Raw genomic sequence first — 25,285 nt, forward strand, 5'->3', positions numbered from 1 at the left:
ACTATTCACACATGAATAAATTCGTTTTTCCCTACTGTATTTGCTGGCAGTAGTAAAACCTTCTCCAAAACTTTTCAGATTTGTTCCCAAGCTAATTTTTAATTAAATAGAAAACAGAAAGTCTTACGCATGAGTTGTAATTTTTATTACCAGGAGAGGGTTGGGTGGGGAGCTGTTTCCCCCTTTTATATAGATAACATTAATTCTTTGCATCATGCATAATACTAATACTACTACTACTAACAACAATAATAACAAGCTTCTGTGACTATGCTTGACACTTAGAAAGGACCAAGACTCCAGCCAGGTACTTTAGCATGGGCAAGGTGGACTTGGCATAACTCCTGACATCTTTTATCAGGAATGGAGACTGCTGTAGCGACAGAAATCTTCCCCAGCCTTTTCTCAGGCCCTGCCTGTGATTTGTTTAGGCTACAGAGAGAGACACGAGAAGTAAAACAAAATTGGCATTTTTTTCATTATGAAAACATTGCATCAATGTCACAGCATTGGCAATTTTACCTGTAAATGAACTCTCTCCAGGCCCAAGATGATGCCTTCTTTTATGTGACTGTGGAGCAATTATTTGTAGGTTAGGCGGCATTTTGGATGCTATGTACTTAACCATTCCTAATGTTGAATTTCTGTTTTAAATCCACAGCTTAGTAAAATGGAGGAAAAGTTCCCATGAAATGACAGTACCTTTTGTAAGACTACCAGAGTGGAAAGAAAAACCATCAGGTTTAGGGAAAACATTTCTTCCATGGGGATTGGAGCTGAGGCATCCGGAGAGGGAGGCAGCATATCCTGAATTTTTGCTAAGGTGTTTAGCACAGCTTGGGCAAATCCTTTTTCTTTGCTTTAATTGTACATTTCTTAAACCAAAGGCGAAGAACAACCAGAACTGTTTCTTCTTACGGGGCGTGGGCTAATTTTTCTTAACAAGAAAACCCAACCTAAATCTCCCAGTACTACCTTTTCTAAGTAGGAATCCTGCTCACCTGGCTGAAGCCCTGAGATCTTTTGAGTAGGGCAAGAGTGACAAAGAGAAGCTCATCCATCTCATAGTGGCTATTAAGCTAACTCTCGTTCATTTTCCTCTGCAGTTTGAGGTGTGTAAAACTCCTTCAGTGAGGAATGGTTAGGATGAAAATTTGGTGATGACTGTGGGGAATTTAGTAAATGTACCCATCTGACCACTGTGATTTCCACAGGACAGGGATCTTACAGCAGATGTGACTTCTCCAGGAACCTGCTTACTCAGCGGACTGCCAAGCTCAATAGGGTGAAGATTATTTTGACTTCCCTTTAAGGAGGCAGTGGGGATGGGGATAGGACTGCCTGTGTGTAGTAGGTGGTAAGTAATGAAAGTAACACACAAACAGGAGAGGAATAACCGAGGTAGTTGTGAATTGATACCATGCAGGCCCAGACCAGCAGAACAAACCAACCTCCTTCTGCCCAGACAGAAGTGGTGAAACCAGCAGAAGCCCACTGATACGAGGATTTCTGCTCTATTTTGACATTAGGTGTGACCTACCTTTACGGTTCAGGTTACAGCTTCAAGGCAAGGCAGTTCTCCTTCTTGATAGCTCTCCTAATTCCTTCAGCACTTTGGGAAATAGATGCTAGACACTTCAGCTAGGGAACAAGATACCTGAAGAGTAAGACTGCATCTTTATAGCCTCCAAAACAGCATGGGATGGGAAGCAAGCTTGGGCTATGCTCATTTTGTTGGATATAACCAGAGAAGTGCAAGTGTTTGGTGCAGCAACCTTTGGTAAGCACAGACAACTCTGCACTACAATGTACGAGTGATGTCTTCTTCAGACAGCACTACTTCTCCCCTTCTCATTTTGCTTTGTGAAGTAGTGGTGGTGGATGTCAGCAGGGAGACGTTGCTCATCTCCAGCATGCTGCCCTCTGGAGATGGGGTAGAGAGAGGCTACTTGGTCCTACAACCAGACAGCCCCACACAGCCCGTCTGTCTCACAAGGAGAGACTACGTGAGTTTTGTGATACACAGCACTTCACCAGCTTCTCAACAGGACCCTCAGACACCTTCCTTCATTTCTGCTACCTGCTGCAAACACATCAGAAGGGGGAGAGATGATAAGATAGGGTAACAAGCTACTGCATTAGGCTAAGTCCCTGCCAAGGGGCAGGATATTGGAGGTAAATTCAGACATTTTCAAGTTCACACATTTTTGTAGCCAATGACCAAAAGGTCTGGCTTTGCTTCAAAAGCAGAAAGCAGGCTGCAATTATCAGCTGTATGGTACAGCATCTTAACAAAGTCCTGCATTCCAGAGGAATTCGGGTCTATGTTCTGCAACCTCAGCAGTTCTCGGGGTGCACATCCAGGGTTTTTTATTGCAAATACAGATGGTTATTCTCCATGTGTGCACACACTGAGGGCAAAAACACTCCTCAGGAACAGATTTGAGCTTGCAATGGCTCTTATAGTTGTAAACAAAACTTGCTTTCTAAGAATAGCAGTCCTTCCTAAGAAATGGCACTTAACTACTAAAGGACAAGAATATATGGAAATTAATACTGACGTGGGAGTGCAAAGAATTGAATCCGCAGTTCCAAGGTTAAACTCCGCTAGCAAAACCAGATGCCTGCAACAGCACATTATAAGCACTCAAACACGCTCACTTTTAAACAGAAGGAGCATAAAACAAGTGTACAAATCTGTAATAAGTCAAACTTTATTGTAAACCATTATACAATGTAATTACATCAGATACCCTTAGAAGTTTATGGTAACACTACTGATTAAACAATATGGTCCAAACAGAGGGCAGCAGAATACAGCTCGTTGGTTTGGCTCACACAGGCTCTACTCTGAATTTACTTACAAACAAACCCAACATTCAGTTTGAGACAGATACCCACGCAAAGACAGAAACACCTACAAAAGAGTCCCTTTTTTAAAGATACTGCAGTTTTACTTTGTAAAACCATAGTAGTCATCTTCAGTAATTGAACTGGAAACTTTAAATACATAAAAAAAAGTTTGCACGCCTATGCTGTAGATCTACTCTGACTTGATGTGGCTCTTTCATTACTGGTTTCTCCTGCAAAAAGCACAGCAAAGTTGCAAACACGGGTTAGTCAAGCACAGTGGCAGAAATTCCTTGTGATGCTCAGCTCTCAGCAGAGCTGTGAGCCTGCTCCTCCCTCCCCAGGCGCAGCTGGAATCTGTTGGAGGGGATCACTTTGCATTGCTCTAATTTGCAACTCAATTTCTGAGTTTTCCCTGAAGAAAAGCTATAGTACATTTTAGTTAGCAACATTAATATACAGCATTTACCTACTTAAAGTAAGACAAGGGGACCTGAACATATCAAAGCCAGAACTTGAAAACCACGTATTAGACACCAGTGTTTTAAATTTATGTGAATGTGTCACAGGTCAGATACCAGAAACAGTTAATACATTTAGGTTGACCATTCGTGGTAAACTCCGCTTGCACCAATGCTTCTGTATTTCTTCGGTAAGTTACAATCCCTTTCTCTTACTTTGGCGTATACTACATAGCTTATTTTCATTAAACAATCACATTTTTTAAGCACAGCCTGAAGTAAACCTTTGCTATGAGTTGTCCTGAAGTCTCTTTACCAGGCATTACCTCAGAGCACCAATCTGAGCATAAATGCAAATGTTGTTGTGCCTCAATATTATTATTACTGGATCAACTCTTGATGAAAAATTTATTTCAGCCTGCAGTGCCACTACATTTCAATGAGCAGTAAGACATAGTGAAGCACTAGGCACATTCTTCCTTCTCACACACACAAGCTCTTCAGACAAGAGCATGTAATCTTGTACCTACTGCGAGAATTCCAATTTTTATCTTACAGAGAGGGAAATTGCCAATTTTCCATTTTCCATTTCTCTTTCATATGATAACAGAAAATTAAAACAAAACAAAACAAAACAAAACAGTTTTGTTATTTGGCTAAGGTTGGGAATAAATTTTTTATACTTTAGTAAAGTTAGAACTGTTTTTTCCCTCTGAAGATATACTCCTCCTTTTACTACTGTGGTATTTAAAATATTTGCCTTCTGTCTCTTTGGCTCATAGTGCTTTACTATGTCATCTTGCTAGGCATACCAAAATCTCAAACCAAGTGACATTTAAGCACTTAAGACAGAAAAAAAAAAAAATAGGTATTTGTATACCTTTGCTATAACCACCTTCAAGAAACTGCTCCATAGTGCTTTATACTGTTTTGTACTTGGTCAGCAAGTTTGAGGTCTGCTCCAAACAAATATTTTACATGATTAAGGCCATAATTTTATACTGACATTTCACAGACTAAACATGAGACTAGAAATAGAAATCATTTCAATAATTTAAGTAATTATAGAAGAGGAGGGAAAAGGAAGATAAAATGAAAGCTTGTACAGTTAAATTTGTGTGCGCTGCTCAGTTGACAAGGATAGCAATGACTGTGCAGTGGTATGTAGCACATGTTAAATACTTTTATTTCACTATCTGAAATAGAACAAATCCTATGCTAAAAAATAAACACTGACATTTGCAACAAGAGCCAGCTCTAGCTCTTAAATCCCTTTGGAACAGTGAGCTGTATGAGACTATCCTGTTGATGAAAATGAATTCCTTTAAATACTGTGCTTTTGGAGATATGAGCCTGCCCAACAGTCAACAATCAAGAGAAGATGCCAGTCACACAATGAAAAAAACAAAACTAAACTAAAACAGGCAACACCGATTAGGGACATTTCCCCAGCCCCCTACCCCCCGCTTCAGAATAACTCAATTAAGCTTCCATTGTCATTAATTTCTAGATTTAGTCTAAAAGAAACACTAGTATTTAAACTTATTGCAGTTATTACATTTCAGTGCACAGTAACAGAGGTCAGTGGCTCAACTAAACTTGCAAACGTTAGGTTTGGTAAAATGTCCCTTTTAGTCAGCCGGATCCACCGAGGTGTACCTGAAGTCTCAGAACATTGTGTTCACCTCAGCAGCCAAGCAGTGAAAAGGAATGCTGGAATAGTGAAAAGAAGTAAGGGAGCGCACAGTTCAGTATTTACTAAGGCCCAAGAACCCCATTTAAGTGGCCTGGATAATAAATCACATTAAGACCTAGTAAATCTATAAAAATGTAAAAAATCTTAAAAAGTTCTGAGCAGTTTTCTGATGAAACTGTTTGGTTTAAGGCTTGGAACATTTCTGATGTCTAGATTGTGCAACAGATCTGCAATTTATTTCTGTTGTCACCTCTTTGACACACCGCCTTGTCCTGCACAAGGTTTAGCTACGTAAGGAAAGCTGTCGGAAACAATCATTTAGAAAATTCGCAAAGCAAAAGGATCTAACTGAAAACATGTCTGCGGGCTTTTAGAGCAGCACATGTTGACAACTATTAGAAGACAGACACTGAAAAGTGCAGAAATTCTGTAGTGACTGTATTATACCTCTCTTTTTAAAAAAATACTAAAGAATAATCAGACTTAAAGGAAATTAAACAGAAGAAATGCATTTTTAAGCGCATTAAATAGAAGATTGCTTTTTCAACAAAATCAAGTATGGGACAGAATTATTCACAATACTGTAGCACAGCTCCTCCAATCAGATCAAGGCCCTGGATGGCAGGCCCTATACAAGGAAAAGCGAAAGAAACGTTCCATCTCTCTTGCATTATATGAGAGGTACACATAACAGACTCAGAGAAACAAAAATAATTAAAGTCATCCATAGATATATTCATTTCACAAATAAGTAACCTATCACAACAGATTTTCGTTATACACTAAAGTGCACATTTGTCAAATATGCAAACAACACCTCCTATTAAAAAAAGGTACTTTCAAATTATGTGGTCAAAAGCACACTTAGGACTGCATTTTTATTGATATTTGGTGACTTCAGCAGTGTCAGAGAGCCTTTCCCTTTGCAACCTCTTTGTCTTAAACCAGGACGCAAGGATAAAATGATTTTCACTACAAATCTTATGACCTTTTCTGCACAAAAAAGGGAACTGCACCCCTTTCTCTGACAAAGAGAATCTTTAAATACAACTGTATGAAAATATAACTTAAATATAAAATAGTCAAATAGATTTGAGGAGACTTGGAAAAAATCTTTGTTCCACCTATTAGTTCCATAGGTACCTGGTAGCAAGTAAACATTTGTACTTAAAAAAATAACATTAAGTTACAGCTTGTAACCATAAACTATTCTGCTCTAGGAATTATGCTGCAAAAGCCAGTTTTAGTAATAAAACACACTAACTTAGTTGATTCAGATGCCTTTTTGAGAACATCTTACATTGTATCATTCACTAACCATAAATGAAAGACCGCTGTATCTGTTTTCTATGATCTTCTCTGAAATGTCAGATACAAATCACCTTAGTGACTAGTCCTTAACAACGCTGTTTTCACATATGATGAAAAGACATTCTTGCATAATTGGTCAGTGTGTCTGTAGTGCAACTGAACTGCAAGTCTTCCAAATGCTTGCATTATGTTGGTAGACCTTGCTTTTAAGTCAGTTTGTATGAAAAGGGAGATGCAATTGCAACATTAAAACCCACTGACTGAGGAGTTTTTGCCATGAAACCTGCAAATACACAGGTCAGGGAATGTGTCATACAGGCAGACCAAAACGATGCTTCTTTTTCTTAATGGACTTTAAGTTGGTCAGTCTACGCAGGTCGTCTTCAGCGTCTGATTCCTCCATCTCATCGTCTGCTGAAATGAGGATCTAAAAACAAATTACAGTTTCTGAGTAACATGGAAGAAAGTCACAGTCTTTCCTCATTCTACTTTTAACTTACAATTTTTTATGCTTGCAAAGGACCTTAGTATTTGCTCTAGAAAGAGCTTACAGAACATAACTTGGATTTACTGCGAGTTCTATCAAAGAACTGCATTCTGTCATGCACTCTACTGGAACCTCAAGTAAGTAAGAACCTCAAAGAAGGATGCGTGCAAATTAATCTCTACTACAATCACAGACTCTTAACCTAAAGATTTGATTCCAGCACCTCCACAACAGTGGGGGCAGCTTGCTGTTAAAGTGAAAGGGTGAAGGGATAAGCTCCCCACCGACATTTGCAATGTAATAGTCATTTTATTAAAAAACAAAGCATACAGGCAGCACTGCCTAGAATGCAGAAAACTGACTAAACGCATCAACTGACTGAAGCAAAAAACTTACCTTCAGAGATGCTGCCCATCCTCCAGGCAAGCTATACTAAACAATATTAAGTGGGCACTTCTAAAAAGTTATTTGCAAGAGCAAAGACAAGTACTTCTACAAAAATCAGGCCAATTGCCTCCTCCAGCTTCCTTTCGCTTTAAGCCATTGTGGGATCTGTAGAAGTATCCGTAACACAGTTCATCTGTGACATTTACATATATTACATCTTCCTGCTCATTTGAAAAGAAAATAACTAATCAGTGAGTGGTGCAACAATAACTTTTCTTAACTGGTTTTCAATTGCAAACACTAGGAACCACTGTTAGAGGTGCATGCAAAGAATATCAAAACCGAGTTGAAAATGTTGCAGTCAAATCAATAGCATGAGGAATGAACTGGACTGATAATGCATTAATTGCAGTAGTGAACTCTACATACTTCTGACTCTGACTCTTCATGTGATGCTGCTCTCCTATATCGGACTTTACTTCCATTTCTTGAATCTTGTCCTGCTTCCTTTTCTTCAAGTTTAGCTTTTGTCTTCCCTTTCTTCATAAGAAAATTATCTACTACCCAGAACATTAATGCCTGGTAAAAAAGAGGAAGGTGACAGTTCAGTTTTCCTCAAATTAGCATATGTTTGTTCAGTCAGCATTTGGACAGAATTAGGAAAGCTTAAAAATAATTCTGAATTGGCCAAAAAGGTAAAGTTTTGCACAGGCATACAGTCCTATGGCTTATTATACACTGCATGAGTGCTCTAGAACACATCCACTTTATTCCTTTGCAGAAGAGGAGAGAATAAGGAAAACAGTTGCTGTTCAGAGTGATCATACATTAACTCTGTGTAGAAATGTGAATGGCTTAGGCAGACATCTTATTGCAACAAACTTTCAGTTTGCAAAGATAAAATCCGCACTTGAACAAATTAATGAAAGCAAAAGCTGCCAGCAGGTACTACATGCAAAGATACCATCTCTGACTCTTGTTCCTAAATCCCAGATTGCTGGAAGGGTATTCTCTGGGAAGGCTGATTGCACACTTCCCTTTCCTTCCACTCCTGCATAGGCCAGCCACTATCAGCTGTCAGACACGGGATACTTCACAGTACAGCCATCCTTAGCCCAACTGTTTCCCAAAGCAAATTTCATTGTCATTTCATAATCTCTGTGTCAGTATTTCAGTATTACATATTCAATCTGCCGAAGTCATCAGCCCAAAAGGGTCAATGAAGCATTTCTACACCTCTTCTCAGCCTGGTTACTTAGCTCAGTATAGGTTTCAGCTAAGAATAATCTACATATCCAGGCATTTTCTCCATTCTTTAACACCCTTCCTTTTTAAAAAATCAAAATAACTTAAACATCGAGGTACATTGTGCTATATGTTTAAGGATTAACATTTAAGGAACTATCATATGGGAGAAAAATACAAGTAAACGTCTCACAGAAGCATGCAAGTTGTACTAACATTAACAAAGAAGGGAACTATCAACATGACGATAGCCAACTCCAACTGGGGGTTCTCTATAGGATTCAATAAAGCTACCTGTGAAAAGAAAAGGATTAAATTCAGATCATGGCAGCACATGCTCACAACTGGATTAGTAAGTGCAATTATTTTTGTACTAGCTAACGCTATAGAAATAATTCATGTGAACCAAAAAAGGACAGCTTTGTATAAAAAGGAAAATATTTAGGACATCTTATAAATCACCACAGATAAGTAAGCGGGGCTGGCAAGAAACTTATCTCTGCCGTTTTTGTTTATAGAAGTCTGAAGAGATGCATTCAAACCATCTTGGCCATTTTAGAGCTGTATGCTCTCAAGGAACATGTTTTTAAGTTTTATCTTAAGATAATTTAAACAGACCAGAGCTTTTACAAAATACACAGTAAGGAGAAGATTCAGATTCCCAAATTAGTCCAGACCATATAATAGGAACTAACTGGTTTTAATGCACTATAGCACCACACCCCATCACTTTTGAGTATTAAGTTACACGGATGCTAAAATAAATATTTATCCAGTCATCAGCAATTGGCTTCACTAATCCACTGCAAATTACTAAAAGCCTACAATTTAGGTTTATCAGCAAAACTGTGAAAAGGAAATTTAAAATACTACAGGAACACAGTGCTCCCAGAATTAAATGGCATTGACTGTAGTCTGTTATGAAGGACAAGTCAACCAAGGAACAAGGACAAGTTAAACAAGGAACGTTAGAACTGTATGCTTTATGGCTTCCACCTGAAATTCATTTGTAAGATGCTGTAAAAAACACAAACCTCCTTCCACTGAGGTATCAGAAGCACTATAATGATGATGGTTTTCTCGAACGTCATAATCATGATGTACAGAGCACACTGCCCCACCCAGGCACTGCACTGCAGTGGGTCACCTGCAATAAAGAAGAAAGGTTCAAGAGATGTGTATGCTTCATTTTACTTTTCAGCAAACATTACAGAAAGACAGTATTACAGGAAGGGCAACTATATCCCCTCACAGTGCCTTCCACTATTTCCTTAGTGCTATTCCTTCCCCTCCCTCAGCCTCACCCCAATTTTCAAAAAGTATCAGTTAGAAACTGAAAATACCTGGACTTTGATTCAGTGGTGCCTGCTTATGTGCTGTTTTACCTAATCTGATGACAAGTTAGATATAGTTGCGTTACCTTTACTTCTCACAAAACGGTTCTTTTTTCTCCTCTATCGCAAAGCACTGAGTTTCCTAGAAGGGAAAAACTTAAAACAAGCATGGCTGAGGAGAAGCATCTTTCCCTTCGCTGCTACTTTAAATAGAAACGTGAGGATTTCTGCCATTCTCCCTAGGCTGCCTTAAGCATGTCTTTTGTCCCTACAAAGTTGGCTGCTGTAACTAACCAATCTTAACTGCAGCAACAGGTGCAAGCACTGATATGAAAAAAATAATTGAACAAGAAGTTAATTAAGATCACATTTTCATTTCAGTCTGAAAGGGTTTGAAACTCTGCTGCACCCCATTAGAACGTGGCAGAGTGAAAACCCGAGTGCGTTGTTCTCTGCCAACAGAACGAAGACCATCTTAGACAAATACCGGAACAGGAAAACTCTGTAAACTATTAGGTTCCATGAAAGCAAGGAGAGAGAAAAAAAAAAAAAAAGGAAAATAGATGAACGGTATGCCTAGCAGCTTTGCAGGGGAGCTTAAAGCAGCACTTCACTGGAAACGATAAGGAAGCTTTGGCAGGGGCTGTTAGCTCTTTAGACTTCCCAGCAGCCTTCTGCACCATCTTCAAATGCAGCTTAGAACTCTTCAGCCTGGGGATGAACAATGTGCAATGGAAATTCAGATGCCTTTATGTATTTGTAATGCATAATGGATAGTTGCTACTTCCTTTTCTGGAAGATTTCTGAAAGGCTTTCAGTACTAATACTTGGTAATAGTCTTGAGACTTACTGTTTGCTGCTTAAATGCTACAAAGAAAAACTGATAAATCAGATCGGAGTCCAAGACAAAGGACATTTTCCAATTAAGTTTTACATTGAGCTAATGGATCAACACTCAGTAGTCCAAAAGAAAAACAGTCAAATACTCAAGTTTTATAGTTATGCACTGCAGTTTAAGGTTTCTTTTGTGGAAAAAAAAAATATATATATAAGATTTGAAGGCAGAAACATCCGTAATTCATAAGTAAGCAACTGTGATTCTTCTGGGAATGCAAGGCCTGAGTTAAATTTGATAATGAAATTGTATACTCTGCATTTTTATTTGCATTCTCTAGTTTTCTTCCGTAAGTAGCAAATATGGGAAAAATGAGATCTCTGGAGACACTTTCAAACCAAGTTTTTTAAACAATTTTATAAATTATGCAGTTGGAGTGAAAAATGTTCATAGCACTGTCACATCCAGACCGTGTTCCCAAGAACATCTGGGACATTCATACAATCAAAGGTTCAGTGCATAAACTCAAATCAGAACTTTAAAGCTAATGTTGAAACCATTAAGCCCTAATTTCATTTCCAAAGTTTGGGACAGTCTTTTGAATTCTGATTTTATACCTTCCATGTATAATCTGCGCACTTAGAACATACTTGCTAATCAAAAGAAATTTTGTTACTGAAAAAAAAAACAACAAAACCAATCCACATGAAGACTGAAACTGAAAAATTTTGAAGCCTTAGCAGTGACAATTGTAGCAACATTTATTTTTTTTTAATGTTGGACAATGGTAACTAGTCTCACATGAGGGCATCCTAGTTCACATCAGCTACTTCATAGAATCGTGGTTATAGACAGCACTTAAACAAAACACCTGTGATTCCTCTATCCTGTAGCTTGTTTCTGTTCAAATCCCAAGGAACTTTCTTACAAAAATGTCAACTCACAAGACTTCTCCAAGACCAATTTTCAAAGCTTTTATATCAAGTGCCTATCTGCCCTACAGGTAGGCTATAGGTAAATGAGTAAGTTGTTCTGCAAATCACAAGCAAAGAGCTAGAGGGACAAGATTCATCAAATGCAACTCCTAAGCTTTGCCATCTGAAAAGCACAGCCCAATTTACTTGTCAATACAGTTCATTGTCAGCCAGCAGGGCTTTGTCACCTGTTTTCTTCTCACAGCAGCTAAAGTAGCTACCACAAGAAGGGAAGAGGAATGCAGGGAGCATTCTTTTTGGTACAGATCACAACTGCTTTTCTCCTATTTACATACTCAACTATATAAACTGATTCTGCACTTCCAGCTGCTGACATAATCAATCTGATAATACGAAACTGGAAATGTGAAGACAAATCTAATAAGTTTAAAAATTCTGACACGAGAACGCCCTCAAGGGAGCATCATGCTAGTTGGTTTGTAAATCAGCATGCAGTGCTGTTTTGCTGTACTAGCAGCGACTATGTTGACATTTTGGTATCCATTCTTTCCTTGAGGCATTTACACTTAAAAACTATCCTCCATATAAAGAGAGGCTTTTAAAACCAGCAGGACAACTGCTATTTTTATGACAGCTTCTCAAGTAATGAATCACCAGGGATCAAGTAATAGAGCTAAGACGGGAAATGAGCTCACAGTGAGAATTAACTTGAGACAAATGATTATTTAGGCTCTAGAAACACAAACATCACTCAATCAAAAGAAGAGACTTGCTGTTTTGTTGGCTTTGTTTTTCCACACTTGAAAACAAACAAAAAAACATACTGATCTTCAAGCAAAGGCCTTCCTTTAGTCATTCAGATAAAATGGCACAGGTCTCCAACACACTTCAATGAGCAGCCCCCTCGCCACTCATGTATACTGCACATCCATGTTTACCTCCAAATACGAATCTAAATGCCCTTGAGACCCCACAGAACTGCAGTTTAGTCCTCTCCTTTTACCCCACTTCTTTTATTTATTTTTAAGGATCTTACAAAACATACGATGCGCTTTCTTGTAGCCAAAGTGAAAAGTTTCAAATAAAACGGTAGTAAGCGGGCTTTCATTTCAGAAACAACAGTGGTGCTTAACAGAAGAGGGCAGCCAACAGCCCCGTGTGACCTGCCCTTTTCAGACAGTTCCTGATTTCTTGCATGGGATCTAACCTTACTGCACAGCCGTCAGCAGTAACTGTCCATCTGGTACCTAGTTCTCTTCATGCTAGAAGCTTTTCCCACATAACTAATGAAAACAGATTTACAATACACTTTTATTAGTCCTTTTGATAGCTTGTTTAAAAAAACCAACACACTAAGGTCAGAGGCAGCACATTAATGAAGATACGAAGAAAGTCACTAACAGAGTGATCTGATATTGGAAAGAACAACTAATTACAGAGGAGTTAGAGAATTTTATACATGACTTTTACACATTTTGGATCTCCTAACTCAAAATGAAAGTGAAGGATCACTCCCAGCCCACCTCTACATAAGTAACAAATTCAGCTGTGGATCTTAAAAGCTTAGCTAATGCAGTAACAGACGCCTAACTAAAATAAAAATGGGTTCATTTAGAAGTCAGTAAGAGATGGAAACAATTGCAGGAGAGTCTCCACATCCTCCCATCCACTGAGTCTACTTATTTGTGAAAGGAAATTAAAATGGGAGAAGAGAGATCTCACAAGAAAAAAAAATGCTATGAGAGGAAAAAAAAAAACAAAAAACTCTAATATTTAACGTGATTATGACTACCTACCTATAATGGTAATAGATACAGAATAAATTTTGCCCTGAGCAGAAAGCCAATTTTACATGGGGTAAAAGCTATGAAAACATTTCAAATAGTTTCAAGTCAAGTCAACAATCATAAAAGCGGATTTTAAGCAGCAGGTCTCAAAGCTGTCAGAAGGTAAGCTCAGCAATGTCTCGGCCCTTTAACCTTCCCTGAGCATTGGTGCTTACCTAACCCCTTAGAAACCCAAGTCTAGGGACTGATCTGGAGAACTATTTACTTTTCTACATATGGTAAATTTTCTGGCAGTTTAGCTCTCTGCATCAGTTCCCTGAAGAGTGAGATCAGCACCAGTCCAAGGAAAAGAGTGAAAACAATTGGACGGTGGTACGTGGGGGAAAAAAAAAAAAAAAAAGAAGAAGAAGATAAACAGTGTTGTGGCAGCATTGATTTAAACAGCTTTAATGGTCATAAGCTGTAGCCTAGGATATACATTCATTCGACAGTAATTTAACATTAAAAAATGGACTCATGGTAGAGGAAGCTATTTCTCCCAATATATATGCCAGGCATTTATTTATTTTAAACTTGTGACATTAAAAACAAACAGCAATTAATGCCATTTGATTTAATTGCAAAATTCCCAACCATTTAAAGTACTTGAATTTAACAAGGCCTTATTTTGTTAGCCACTTAGGTTTTTTGTTTGGTTGGCTATTTTTATTTTTTTTGTCTTTCTTATACAAAACCAGACAATGGTAATTATGAAACTGCTACAAAAGCTTTTACTTTGTTAGGCAAACATTATTGTTATTATTTTTAAAGTACAGTGTGTTTTTTTTCTCTGGTAAAGAGCCATAGCTCTCTTGTAAGACAACCCCTCCCCGCATTCTTATTTCAAGGAGCTTCAAGTGCAATTTTTAGTATTTATACAGCACTTCCATTCCCAGCCCACCAGACTAAATGATCTGAAAATATCAGGTTGAACAGAACTGAATGCTGTGTACATTTATACAGCAAGTTTTTTTGCACCTGCAAAGCCACAGTTTCTGCAGGTCAGCAGACTGCAGTGGCTAACAGAAGACAAAACCCACAACTTCACATGAAAGTAATTTCACATCTGTATTTCTTAGCCTGTAAGGAAGACTTGTGCATTTTTCATCAGATACAAGCCCTGCATGCAGGAGTTCAAGTGATCCCTACACTTGAGGACAAGCACATTCTCTTCACAAAGATATGTGCTTGTTTACTTTAAAGAGGGCTGGCAGAATGCTCAACCCGTATCTTCAGACAACGGCATGTGGTGCAGTGAAAGCTTTAATAGGAAATGATGTTCCAGCTACCATTTATTTAAAGTGTTTCAGAGTACAGTTATCCTGTTGTTTTTTAACCCAAGATTAGCCAGTACCATAACTTGTTCAATCACTCCTAACAACAAGAAAATCAAGCAGTTGTTCCAAACCTTGCTAAATGCTTAAAGATATGTTAAACTTTGCAACACAGAATTTGCATGCCAAGATACAGAGTGCTGCTGACAAGTGAAATTCTACAATAGCCACTATAACAACTGTGTAATGACTTAAAGATCAGTGAACTGTTAGCTGAAATATTCCAAAATTCTGTCTTGGAAGGTATTTTAGTGCAACAACAGAAACATTTACCATATTCACCAAAGCGAAGGGACTCCCACTGCTGCCATTCCACAATGCTGCTGACTGCACGTATACCAACGTAGATTAACAGCATCCCTAATGTGGCATCTAACAAGAAGTTGATAAGGTACCTGAAAGGAAAAACGTAAAGAAAACAAGGAGTAAGAGTCCATTTTCCAGAAGTTGCATGTATTTTTGCACCACAATTGATAGATCTTCATATATGTTGAAAAGCCACAGCATTGAGATTAATCATTTACCCACTTCTGTACCTACATCGCATAAAATTTAAATAGTTTTATGAGAGTCTTAACATTCTGTTTCTGACCTTAAACTTAAGCTTCAACTTATATTTCCATGAACTGTGTGTGTGCATCCTCTCTATAAACTCCAATATTCATTTTTTGTCTTTAAATTAAAAAGATTTCCTTTTTCCCATCGTTCAGTTCATTCTGCATAGAAACACTCTATTTGAATAAAACCAGGGGAATAAAAAGAATAAGATAACTTTTTTTTTGTTGTTGTTCTTAACACCTCACAGAATTTGAAGAAAAAAACAAAAACAAAAACACAAAACACAACAACAACCTAAAACACTTAGATTCTGATGGGGAAGGCCCCACAAGCAGTTCTCTCTTGCTTGAAGGAGCACTCTACCAGAGCTGACAAGGAACAACAGTCACTATCAAAGCCATTATCAAAACCACATTTCAAATTACTTAAGAGTTTAGCAGAAAGTGATTTGCTTTAGCACTTCAAATCATACCTAACAAACATCTGAAATTGAATCTAGAACAAGCCGTCCGAGGGAAAAAAAAATAAAGTGTAACGGACACACAACTGCTGCACTATTAATTGTTTCAGAAGGAACTCCTGAGATCTCACCTATGCCTCAAGAAACCAGAGCTCACTATGGGTTGCAAATTAGTTCTTAGGTCCATTAAATAGTACAGCTGAACTTCAAAGCATCTTGCAAGTCAGTTTGGTTTGTTTACCACTGCTCCATTTTGGCTGAACAAAACAGCAGCTGAGAAAGAGCCAGCGACGGTTATCCCAGCTGCACACCACACTGTAAATCCCTGTGACTGAGTCTTATTTGGCAATTCCAAATGCTTATGGTAAACTCTAGAGACCATAGGATCTAGAATCCTATTTTTAGAATCTGTTAAAATAACAAATCAGAGAGCTGGGGGCTCCTGCTGGCTGCAGAGGCAAGTCCACGTGGACAAAATATCATCAGAAAGTGGAAAGCAGATACACAGCATGTGCAATCGGAGCAGTAAAGGAGGAGCTGCTTTGATCCTCAAAATCTTGTTCAAGCAGCAGCTCAAGAATAAATACGAATTGAACGTGTCTTGCTTAAGCAAAGACATATCCACAAACTTTCTAAAAATAGTTATTTTCTAACAGTTGCGTCAAATCATAGTTTTAATGAACTTTCTATTTGAAAAACCCAGAAATCAAGGTTTAGTGCTTGGCAGAGGAAGCCCAGCACTTAGCAGCCTACAGGAGCCGCTTGAGGCCACCAGGGGCTGCTGTAAGCCCGCGGCAGGAAGGCTTCCACCCGGCCAGGCAGGAGAGCTGTGCCGACACCTGGGCACATCCCACCGTGCCCGGCCGCGCTGCTGGCAGCAGGCGGGCTCCGGGCTGGCACCATGGGCTCTCACCTCATCCCGTGCCTGCCTGACGCAGAGCATTACATCTCCAAAGTAACGAATGGCAACTTCCAGACGTGGTTCTTTCCAACCACAATGTTCTCTAAACCTTCATTTTCTGGCTTTGTTCTGAAAATAACCGCCACGCTACAAAACAGGAAAGCACAGAAAACTATCCGTGTTTGGGTTCACTGACTCAAATGACTATTATTTGAAGTCACATACAGAAACATTGCTTTTACTCAGTAATTTTGACCCACTTGTAACCTTAAGATATATTTTTTTTCCCCAAGGAAAGACAAGTGGCTTTGGTTGATACAGCATGCTATTTCTTCTGCCAACAAGGAGGACCCGCACCCTTATCTGAGGAACTGCACAACTCCACAGTTATCCTACGAGCAGCGAATGGCAGCCGTGCCTTTGTTATGTGTCACATTACATTTATGTTAAAAGTGGTATTTGAAAATAAAGTTATGTAGACTATATGGAAACATGTAGAAGAGAACACACATTAGCAAATCATTTATTTTAAAAACTCCGACAATACAAAAAGTTATTTTAAAAATATTTTAATGACGTCTTAAGCTTTGACTTTGAATGCTAACAATTCTAAACACTCTTTGGTTAGCTTGCTTAAATATATGTATGAAAATGAAATAAAAGCAATTTACACCTGTCAGTTTTTGTAAATTATCAGGAAATTCTTAAAACCGTAACCAAAAAGATCTTACCATGATGCCTGGTATTACTGAAACTCTCATATTTATATCCTAACTTCTACAGTTAGTGTGTTAAAGTAAATGCATTTTCCCTACCAGAATGCTTTGTGGTGGGAGGAGAAAAGCAGTGTTTTACTGGCACATTTATATCATGTGAAAACACAGAGGAAACTAAAGAGAAATAAGGCAAATGAAACATTTAGTCTTAGGAAGCAACAAACATATTCCTTGAGCTATTTAGCTCCTTTGTTTACCAAAGGACATCTGTGAGCAATTGCCATGGAAGGAATTGCATTTGGTTTTCAGGGGCAAATTACTAGACATTTAAAAGTAACTTCGCAGTTCCTATTACAAGAAAAGCGTAGGTTTCTTTGAGCACGAGCCCCATCAATAAGAAACCCAAACAACTGTCATTTGCTTCAGCAGTTCCTCTAAAAAGCCTGACAGAGTCTTAGTCATAGATTCTTCAGGTTTAATACACTACAGGGAAATGCTTACCTACTTAGTCACACTGCTCCAAGTGTGAGATTGCAAAATTAATTTTTGCACTCACTGCCTCGGTACCAGGCAAGATTTTCTGTTTTTAACAGAGTAAAAATGATACTGCAGTAGCTGATGCAGTTTTCTGAAGAAAATACAAGCAGGGACAATTTTTGCTTAATATCCCTGAAAGCAACCTGACTTTATATTAAAGCCTTGCTGCATTGAATGTTGAAGCTAGAGGTCGGTGTACACAACTTTACATTCACTTCCACTGGTCCCTAGTATCTCTTACCTCCTTCAGCAAACAGCCTCATATTACAATGTGCATCCTAAATCCTCATTCAGTAACTGGAGGGGGAGAAGCAAGTTTACTCTGTCTGAAACACCCATACACAGACCAGAGGGGGGAAAACAAAACAAAACAAAACAAAAAGCCACTTTTCTAGGTCCTGCCAGACATAACCTAAAAGGAGATTTCTGATCCTTGATTAACTATGTTTAAAACATAGTACTTTGAAAGTGACTGACGTTTTGCATGCAAATTTGTTTCTCTGATGTATCTTGCATTAGTGTCCAAGTACAGCAAACTCAACAGCAGAACCTCCATAAAGACCAACTATTCAAAAATTAAACACTCACAGTGAACAAGGGTCTTCTTCTGTAAGGTCTGATAAATAGACATTTGCAAAGTGGATGAACAACATCCCTATGGCTTGCTTGGAAGTATCTAAAAACCTGTAGAGAGTAAAAAACAGCTTTTAGGACACTCGAAACTGTTTACAACACAGTAGGAACAATGCGAATTTATATTAAAATTCCATCCCAATTGTTCATTTTTCTTCAAATGAGAACACCAGAAGGATAACATGCCATGGTATTTAACTTACTTAACCATGCTCCACTTCAAATTCAACCCTTTGCTATTTTTTTTTCATGGAATCTTGCTAACGATAAATCAAATCATACCAACTCAAGGCCTTGGCGCTGAAAATTTAAAGACAAGAGATTCTCCTGGTATCATACGCATTATCCATGAGCTAATCTTCACTAAACCTATCTAAATCTTTAATAACCTTCTGTAAACAATGAGTATCTCAGGCTCGCAAGACATTTCAGTCCTTTTATGTTTATGTATTTTTAGTAAGTTTATGGCAGGGACAGAGGTAAAATTGTCATCACATGCTTGTTGATGAACAATTTAATAGCTGGTTAATGTTTCCTTTATCTATAGCATTTTGCTAAAACTCCATCATTAGTATTTTTCACCTAAAAGCATGAAGTAGCCTCCCTGAATTTTAGCTAAAGCACAACAGCTTCAAGACCTCACTGCAAAGGAGTTATCACCCTTAAACCACGATCTCTAAAGCAAAAGACAGACAGGAAGAAAATAGTTTCCTACTTACTGTGAAAATATTTTTAAAAAACACCACTTAGGGACAAATTCAACATTGATTCCTGCCCCTTCCAACTCTTTTATTATTTTATACTTATTAACTTCCCATGATGCTTTATTAAATATGTTAAATATAGGAATTGTGTGTCAAAAGTATTATGTAGGCAAGAGTGTGTTCTTTATACAGACCAGCACTCATTTTGCCTGTTGTTTCCGTGTCTAAAGAAAGCCCCAAAATAGATCCAAAACAATATTATATGCATGAATTCATCTACCCTCCCTGACAATTTGGTATTAAACTTTATTCTCTCTCATTCATTGCCCAACACTGAGAGCACAATGTTGGAGATGAGGCAGGAAGCCAGAACGTTACTTATCTAATCACTACAACATACTATAAATAACAATACTCAAATCTCAGGACGAGATTCTTGGCTTAAAAATTAAAAGCTACCGCAGCGCTAGCCAGAATTTCAGGCTGAAGTAGACTGTAGTACACAAAGATTTTGTATTTATTTTTTCCCATAAAATAAAGGTCAAGATTAATTATGAAAAGCAGCACTGTATGATGAATTTAATCACAATGAATCAAAGATGAATATAAGCCACTGAAGAAAAAACAAAGCATTATAGTCTGTAACACCTGGAACAAACAGCAGCTTAAATTTTACACCAGTCTCTACTTACAACTAAGACAGGTTATGTTGGCATCACTACAACAACATTTAAAAGGTAATAAATATACTTTTTATACTACATGTTCTTTAATGGCTTATGAAATTATATCTTTTACCATACCATTTTCTCTATTACAAAAACTAGGACAGCTACAGAACAAGAACATCTGTTTAAGCTTAGCATCGTGGGGCAGTTTTAGTTTCCATCCTCAGGAGGAAGTGCAACTTTAAGCTTTACGTCTAAACGCACATCTTCATGAAGGCTCCTGGCAATGTCTAGTGGGAATGAACTAGCAGGGAAATATTCATAAGAACACAACATTTTGTTAAATCATGTGTTTTTGTAACTGTTTTGTTCGTCATTTATTCATCACTTTCTTGTCATCAATTTTTTTAAAATCATCATCATCACATGCAGACAATCATTCTATCGGCTTCTAAAACATGCAGGAAGCTAAAAAGAAGGAGTGAGCCATGCAGAAACATACCATATTCTCCAAGGACGTCTTTCATGCTTTGGTTCTCTGAAGCGTTTTACTACAAAAGAAAGAAACAATTGGAGATAATCAGCAACTCATAGAGCAATAGAAATATAGAGAAGTAAAAGCAAATCATCTTGCAGAAGCGTTACTCCTCAATAAATTAGGTCTTATACACCCGTATTTCACTTTATGAAGCTCCAAAGATAGATTTTAAAAGCAACTGTCTCCCTTCTATCACCTACAAATAATCTGTTACCTGACCACCATTTCAATGGCCTTAGCTTTTATGATCACCCAACCAGAAAATTTAATTTCCGATAGTAAAGCAAGTTCAGGGTATTATTAGAAAAAGCAGTTTCTTTCATTCACTGGAGATCAACAGTCAAATAGGAAAGTATTACTTGCAATGTAGTGGCAATCTGTAATATCAGAAATAAATCTAAAGAATTAGTAACAGGACAAACTTTCTCTGACAAAGTGTATTTATTTTGTGGATGACAAATTGGACTTTTGTGTGCAAATTGAATTCCAAAAGGGAAATTGGACAGATTACTTAATCAGATACTCCCTTCACAGGAAGGTTGATAGTTGTTAGCCTACAAAAAAGACAACCTCAAGGAAAAGCAGTATTAAAATAGAAGCCAACTATACACAAGGAAAACCCAACCCACAGGGATACGTTTGACCACCTCCATCTTCTTACCACTGACAACATGAGTGGTTACGTGCCAGGAAGCTCTCTGTGCCCCCACGAAGGAGCAGAAGCCCGGGGGGCTCGGAGGGACCGGGGGCACCACTGGAACAGGGCATCGCGGGACACCTTATGGGACGTGGGGAAGAGCCCTGGGGCATTTATGGGACTTATTAAGGGTTCCTTAGGGGAGAAGCCAAATTTGGGGAAAAGGTGGGGTCAAGGTGATTTGTAGAGGAAAAATAGAGGGGTAAGGGATAAAAGCAACCAGCCATACATACAGGGTGGCTGGCCTGTAGCCTCGTACCACCTCATCTACACGGCTTGTCCCGTCTTCAGACACTGGCAGACCAACAGTAACGGGGTAATGAAAAACCCTTCCAGGAAGGATGGCTTTCACTGCCCACAGTCTTTCCATACCACCTCAAGTTCAGTGTCACCGATCAGCGCCTTTAACATCAATCTTGAACAATAACCATTTATTCTATTATTTTAGAAGCTGTCTCATAAAATAATAAAAATAATAATAATAATAATAAAAGGTTTTAAGCCTTGGTTCCCCTCCTCCCCTTCAACTTGCAGAGATTCTGCCTTGAAGGCACAAACCACAGCAGGTCAGGCAAAATATCAGTAGGTTTTTTAACAGGTATCTCCAGGTGTTAGAGATGAATATAAGTTTCAAATGGGATGCTGTATATATTCTAGTTTCTGCCCTGTTACTGCCTCTGACAGCAGAGATAAACTGTGTTTTACCCCATATAATACGTCCATTAGAAATTAGAAGTGACAAGAGGAAAAGACTGCACATTACCCCAACGATAAAGTTGTAACAGCAATGTTTGCCAGCAGTTTTCCCTGTGAACAGCATGCCATAAATATAAAACCTGCGTTAAGAAACGAGCACTGCTCAGCTGAGTTCACCAGCTTACTGTTTATGACAAAACCTCCCCGGCCACAACATGGATGATTTTAATTAGTGTCACTTTTGCAAGTGACAAGGAAGCTCCAAAGCAAGTCAAAATAAATGGAAAAACGACAAGTTGCAACTTACTGCAGGTTTTGTGCAAGGCACTTTCCTGCGGACACAGTAGGAATTAAACCGATAAGATCCACAGACCTTGGGGGAAGAACTCCAAATTCAGGTTTTTGTCTATTAGCACTACGAAGAAGTTGTATGAGCTCATGAATTCCTTTCTTGAGATACATATTCACAAGAAGGGATTACCTAAAACCAATTCCACCAACACCTTTTTCTCAGTACTGATAGAATACGAAATGACTTTGGAAGCTCTGATTTCTCCGTCCAATTCTGAAAACATTTCATTTGAGTTAACACTGAACAGGAGAGTTAACTCTGAAAGGCTCCAGCGACAACTTCAGGGATGCTTTATACAGCTGATCATAACACAAACTTCCAGCCCCACTCAATTACAAAAATTAAACAGGATGCTGTGTTTAAGTGCTTTACAAGCTGCTACCTGATGAACGTGGGCCAATACGTTTGCAAGCTCAGCTGACCTACACGAAACAGGCTGGGTTCTCAGTGCGGTTTCTCGCAGCTCCATGCCAGCAAACACCAGGCACCTGGGACATACGAGGGCCCTGGAGGTATTTTTGCACAGATCAGTTTTGCTGTCACCCAGAGCTATTGCTCCAGAGAGGCTCAAGGCTCAGGGAAGAGCAACTCGCCTTTCCTGCAGCGAGCGATGGGCATGGCACATCTTCTGCAGGGAGCTGGGAAAGCAGCTCTTGCCCACCCCGAACCTGTGGCTGCGGCCAGGACATATGCTTCAGTTTCCAGTGTGAGGCTCGCACTACCAAGAATTCCCTGTATTTAACATTAATTACCTAATAACGTTCAGAATTCCATGCTGAATTATGAAGGAAGAGAGAAGTGCTGCTAACTTATACTTTCAATGCCGTAATTTTTCAGGGAAGGCAACAAAATTTTTCACTTCAGCCAACAAGCACGGGGGCAGCCAGATAGGCACACAAGGCAGAGCATGAGCTGTGCGAAATTCAAGTTCAGTGAATTGTCTTCATGTTTCATGAAGTTTCTAGGGATAACAGAAGGGTTTCTAACAGTTATTTCAACACAGTACATTTTACATTTAGTATTCCAGAAATCTGGAGACGCACAGGGAAGAGTAAAGGCCATATATATGAACACAGACCAGAGGTGAAGTAAACCTCTCCGTGCTGTCCGTAGGAAAAGCAACGCTTGTGCCTGCACATGGAAGTCAGTCTTCCCTTCTCTCCCTTCTTCACCCTAAGAAAGAAAATCCCCCAGGAAAGACCTTCCTGATGCGAAACAACATCACTATGGAGGTAAGCACTCCAGGTTTCCAGATGGTTTCTCTTGTATCAGCACCAAAACTGACCCGACTCAAGTGTTCAAAACGGGTCTGCACACTGTGTTTTACTGAATTCCTTAGACACGCATTCTGGCAGCTCACAATAAGACTCTTTCTGATCCAAATAAAGATCTAAAAAGATTTCTGTAGCTCACCAATTTAAAATTCAAATGAATGAAAGCAAGCTAAAGAATATTCAATGTGTTTGATGTTCTCTGCAACTGCACTGCAATAACCCTGCTCCTCCCACGACAGAGCTGGGAATTCCACCTGTATTCCAGCACTTCGCAAAACTTCTTCGAGATGAGGTCAAAACCAAAGCATGTCACAAAATGTTTCATAAACCTCCTCCTTGTCACTGTCACCAGACCTCAGCAAAGCAACAGCTGAGCCACCCAAAGGGAAGAAAATGGAAAGGGGGAAATTTAGCGAGGATAAGAGCACATTTGCACGTCACACATGCAAATCTGCTAGTACGTGTGGGCAGCTACAGCACAGACAGAACCAGCCCTTATGACAGATGCAGCAGGACACCGACACGAGCTGCGACCAGGGAAATTCCAACATGACAGAAGTAGAAAATTTCCAGCGAGAGCAGCTGAACTCTGCAACAAGCTGCCCAGAGGGGTCCCTTCCAGCAGAAGTCAGCCTGGGGGGTCTAAAAATCACCGTCCTGCGATATGATGCTTAAGAGCTCCAGGATCTGAGCCACATACGTACCCAAGGACCAAAGTTCAGCAAGCTACAAGCCATACACACACACGTTTACTGGAATGCACTGAATTTACGAATGAGGAACCTGCTGCAGCTGGACCATGTAAGAAGTCAACCACGTATGCAGGCCAGATTTCAATGATCTCCAATTCTGTTTAGGAAGGCCGTCAGAAACCCCATTCCACTTGTTACCATCAACACTTTGCCAAAGCAGTGGGAACCATGTCTGTTACAAACAAGAAGATGCACACTAATAATTCCTGAAAATCCTGTAAGGATAAACGATTCGCACCATCATGCAATGACAACTATCACTGAATTTTACATTACCTGTGCTCTTTATCATATGTTTGAACTTACCTCCCTTTCACACAGTTTTAAGAGGCTTGTAGTTGGAGTTTCACTTGATCCCCTCATTATTTCTTTGGTAGCAGCAAGGAAGGAATAAGAAATTACAGATTTCGCCAGACTAATTTTTTTTAAACTAACCTTGCAAGAAACTACATGTCTAACAAGAATGAGCTAAGCATGCCTTACAAAAGGATGAGTCTGTAAGCCACAAACCAGCTTTTGCAATGCTTTTGAGCTCAGCATCTCCCTCCATTCAGTTTAGGAAAAGGAACATAGGCATTTACTTACTCATTTTAAACAGACGTAATAAATGTGTGACTTTGTTAACACAAAAGACTGAAAGGACAAGTGCTTTTGTCACGCTGCTGAACACTTTTCTGGACAAAAAAGAAACGGCTCCATGTGCTTGGTAATTCACTCTTTGCCCCACTGTAATTCTTCCTTTTCTCCCTGTGCCTCATTAACTACAAGCGTGGTACTCAAACACTGGCCACCCTGCAAGCCTGCTGCTCACGTTTTTGCTCTTTGCCTGGACCAGTCACTCCTGGACACAGCAGCACCAGCTGCAGCAACTGATTTGGAACCACATCCAGCACTACAGCTGCATCAGAGAAAGACAGCAGGAGCTGCAGTTCAATTTAGCCCATGCTAAGGGCTCACATACCATGAAATGCATGAGCTCACCTGCAAAAAGGACTTCTCAGACATCTGGAAGGCAGAAGGCAGTGTTAGCCACGCCAGCACCCACGCCCCTTTTCTGAATTGCACCAAGGCCTTGGCCTCAGTGGCTGTGTAGAGATC

At 39.1% G+C, this 25,285-nt stretch overlaps 1 protein-coding gene across 1 annotated transcript in view; it reads right to left on the reverse strand.

Annotated features, from left to right (window-relative positions):
• LOC118173066 (musculoskeletal embryonic nuclear protein 1) overlaps positions 1-25,285 on the reverse strand; it is a 39,526-nt gene that overhangs the window by 4,920 nt on the left and 9,321 nt on the right. The window contains exons 2-8 of the mRNA XM_035337309.1: positions 20,381-20,429; positions 18,462-18,557; positions 14,975-15,096; positions 9,472-9,584; positions 8,654-8,731; positions 7,622-7,771; positions 6,635-6,745 (exon numbers count right to left, since the gene is read on the reverse strand). Of these exons, the coding sequence (XP_035193200.1) occupies positions 6,635-6,745; positions 7,622-7,771; positions 8,654-8,731; positions 9,472-9,584; positions 14,975-15,096; positions 18,462-18,557; positions 20,381-20,429 (719 nt within the window). The remainder of the gene's footprint in view (positions 1-6,634; positions 6,746-7,621; positions 7,772-8,653; positions 8,732-9,471; positions 9,585-14,974; positions 15,097-18,461; positions 18,558-20,380; positions 20,430-25,285) is intronic.

Source organism: Oxyura jamaicensis, chromosome 12 (genome assembly GCF_011077185.1).
Source record: "Oxyura jamaicensis isolate SHBP4307 breed ruddy duck chromosome 12, BPBGC_Ojam_1.0, whole genome shotgun sequence".
NCBI lineage: Eukaryota > Metazoa > Chordata > Aves > Anseriformes > Anatidae > Oxyura > Oxyura jamaicensis.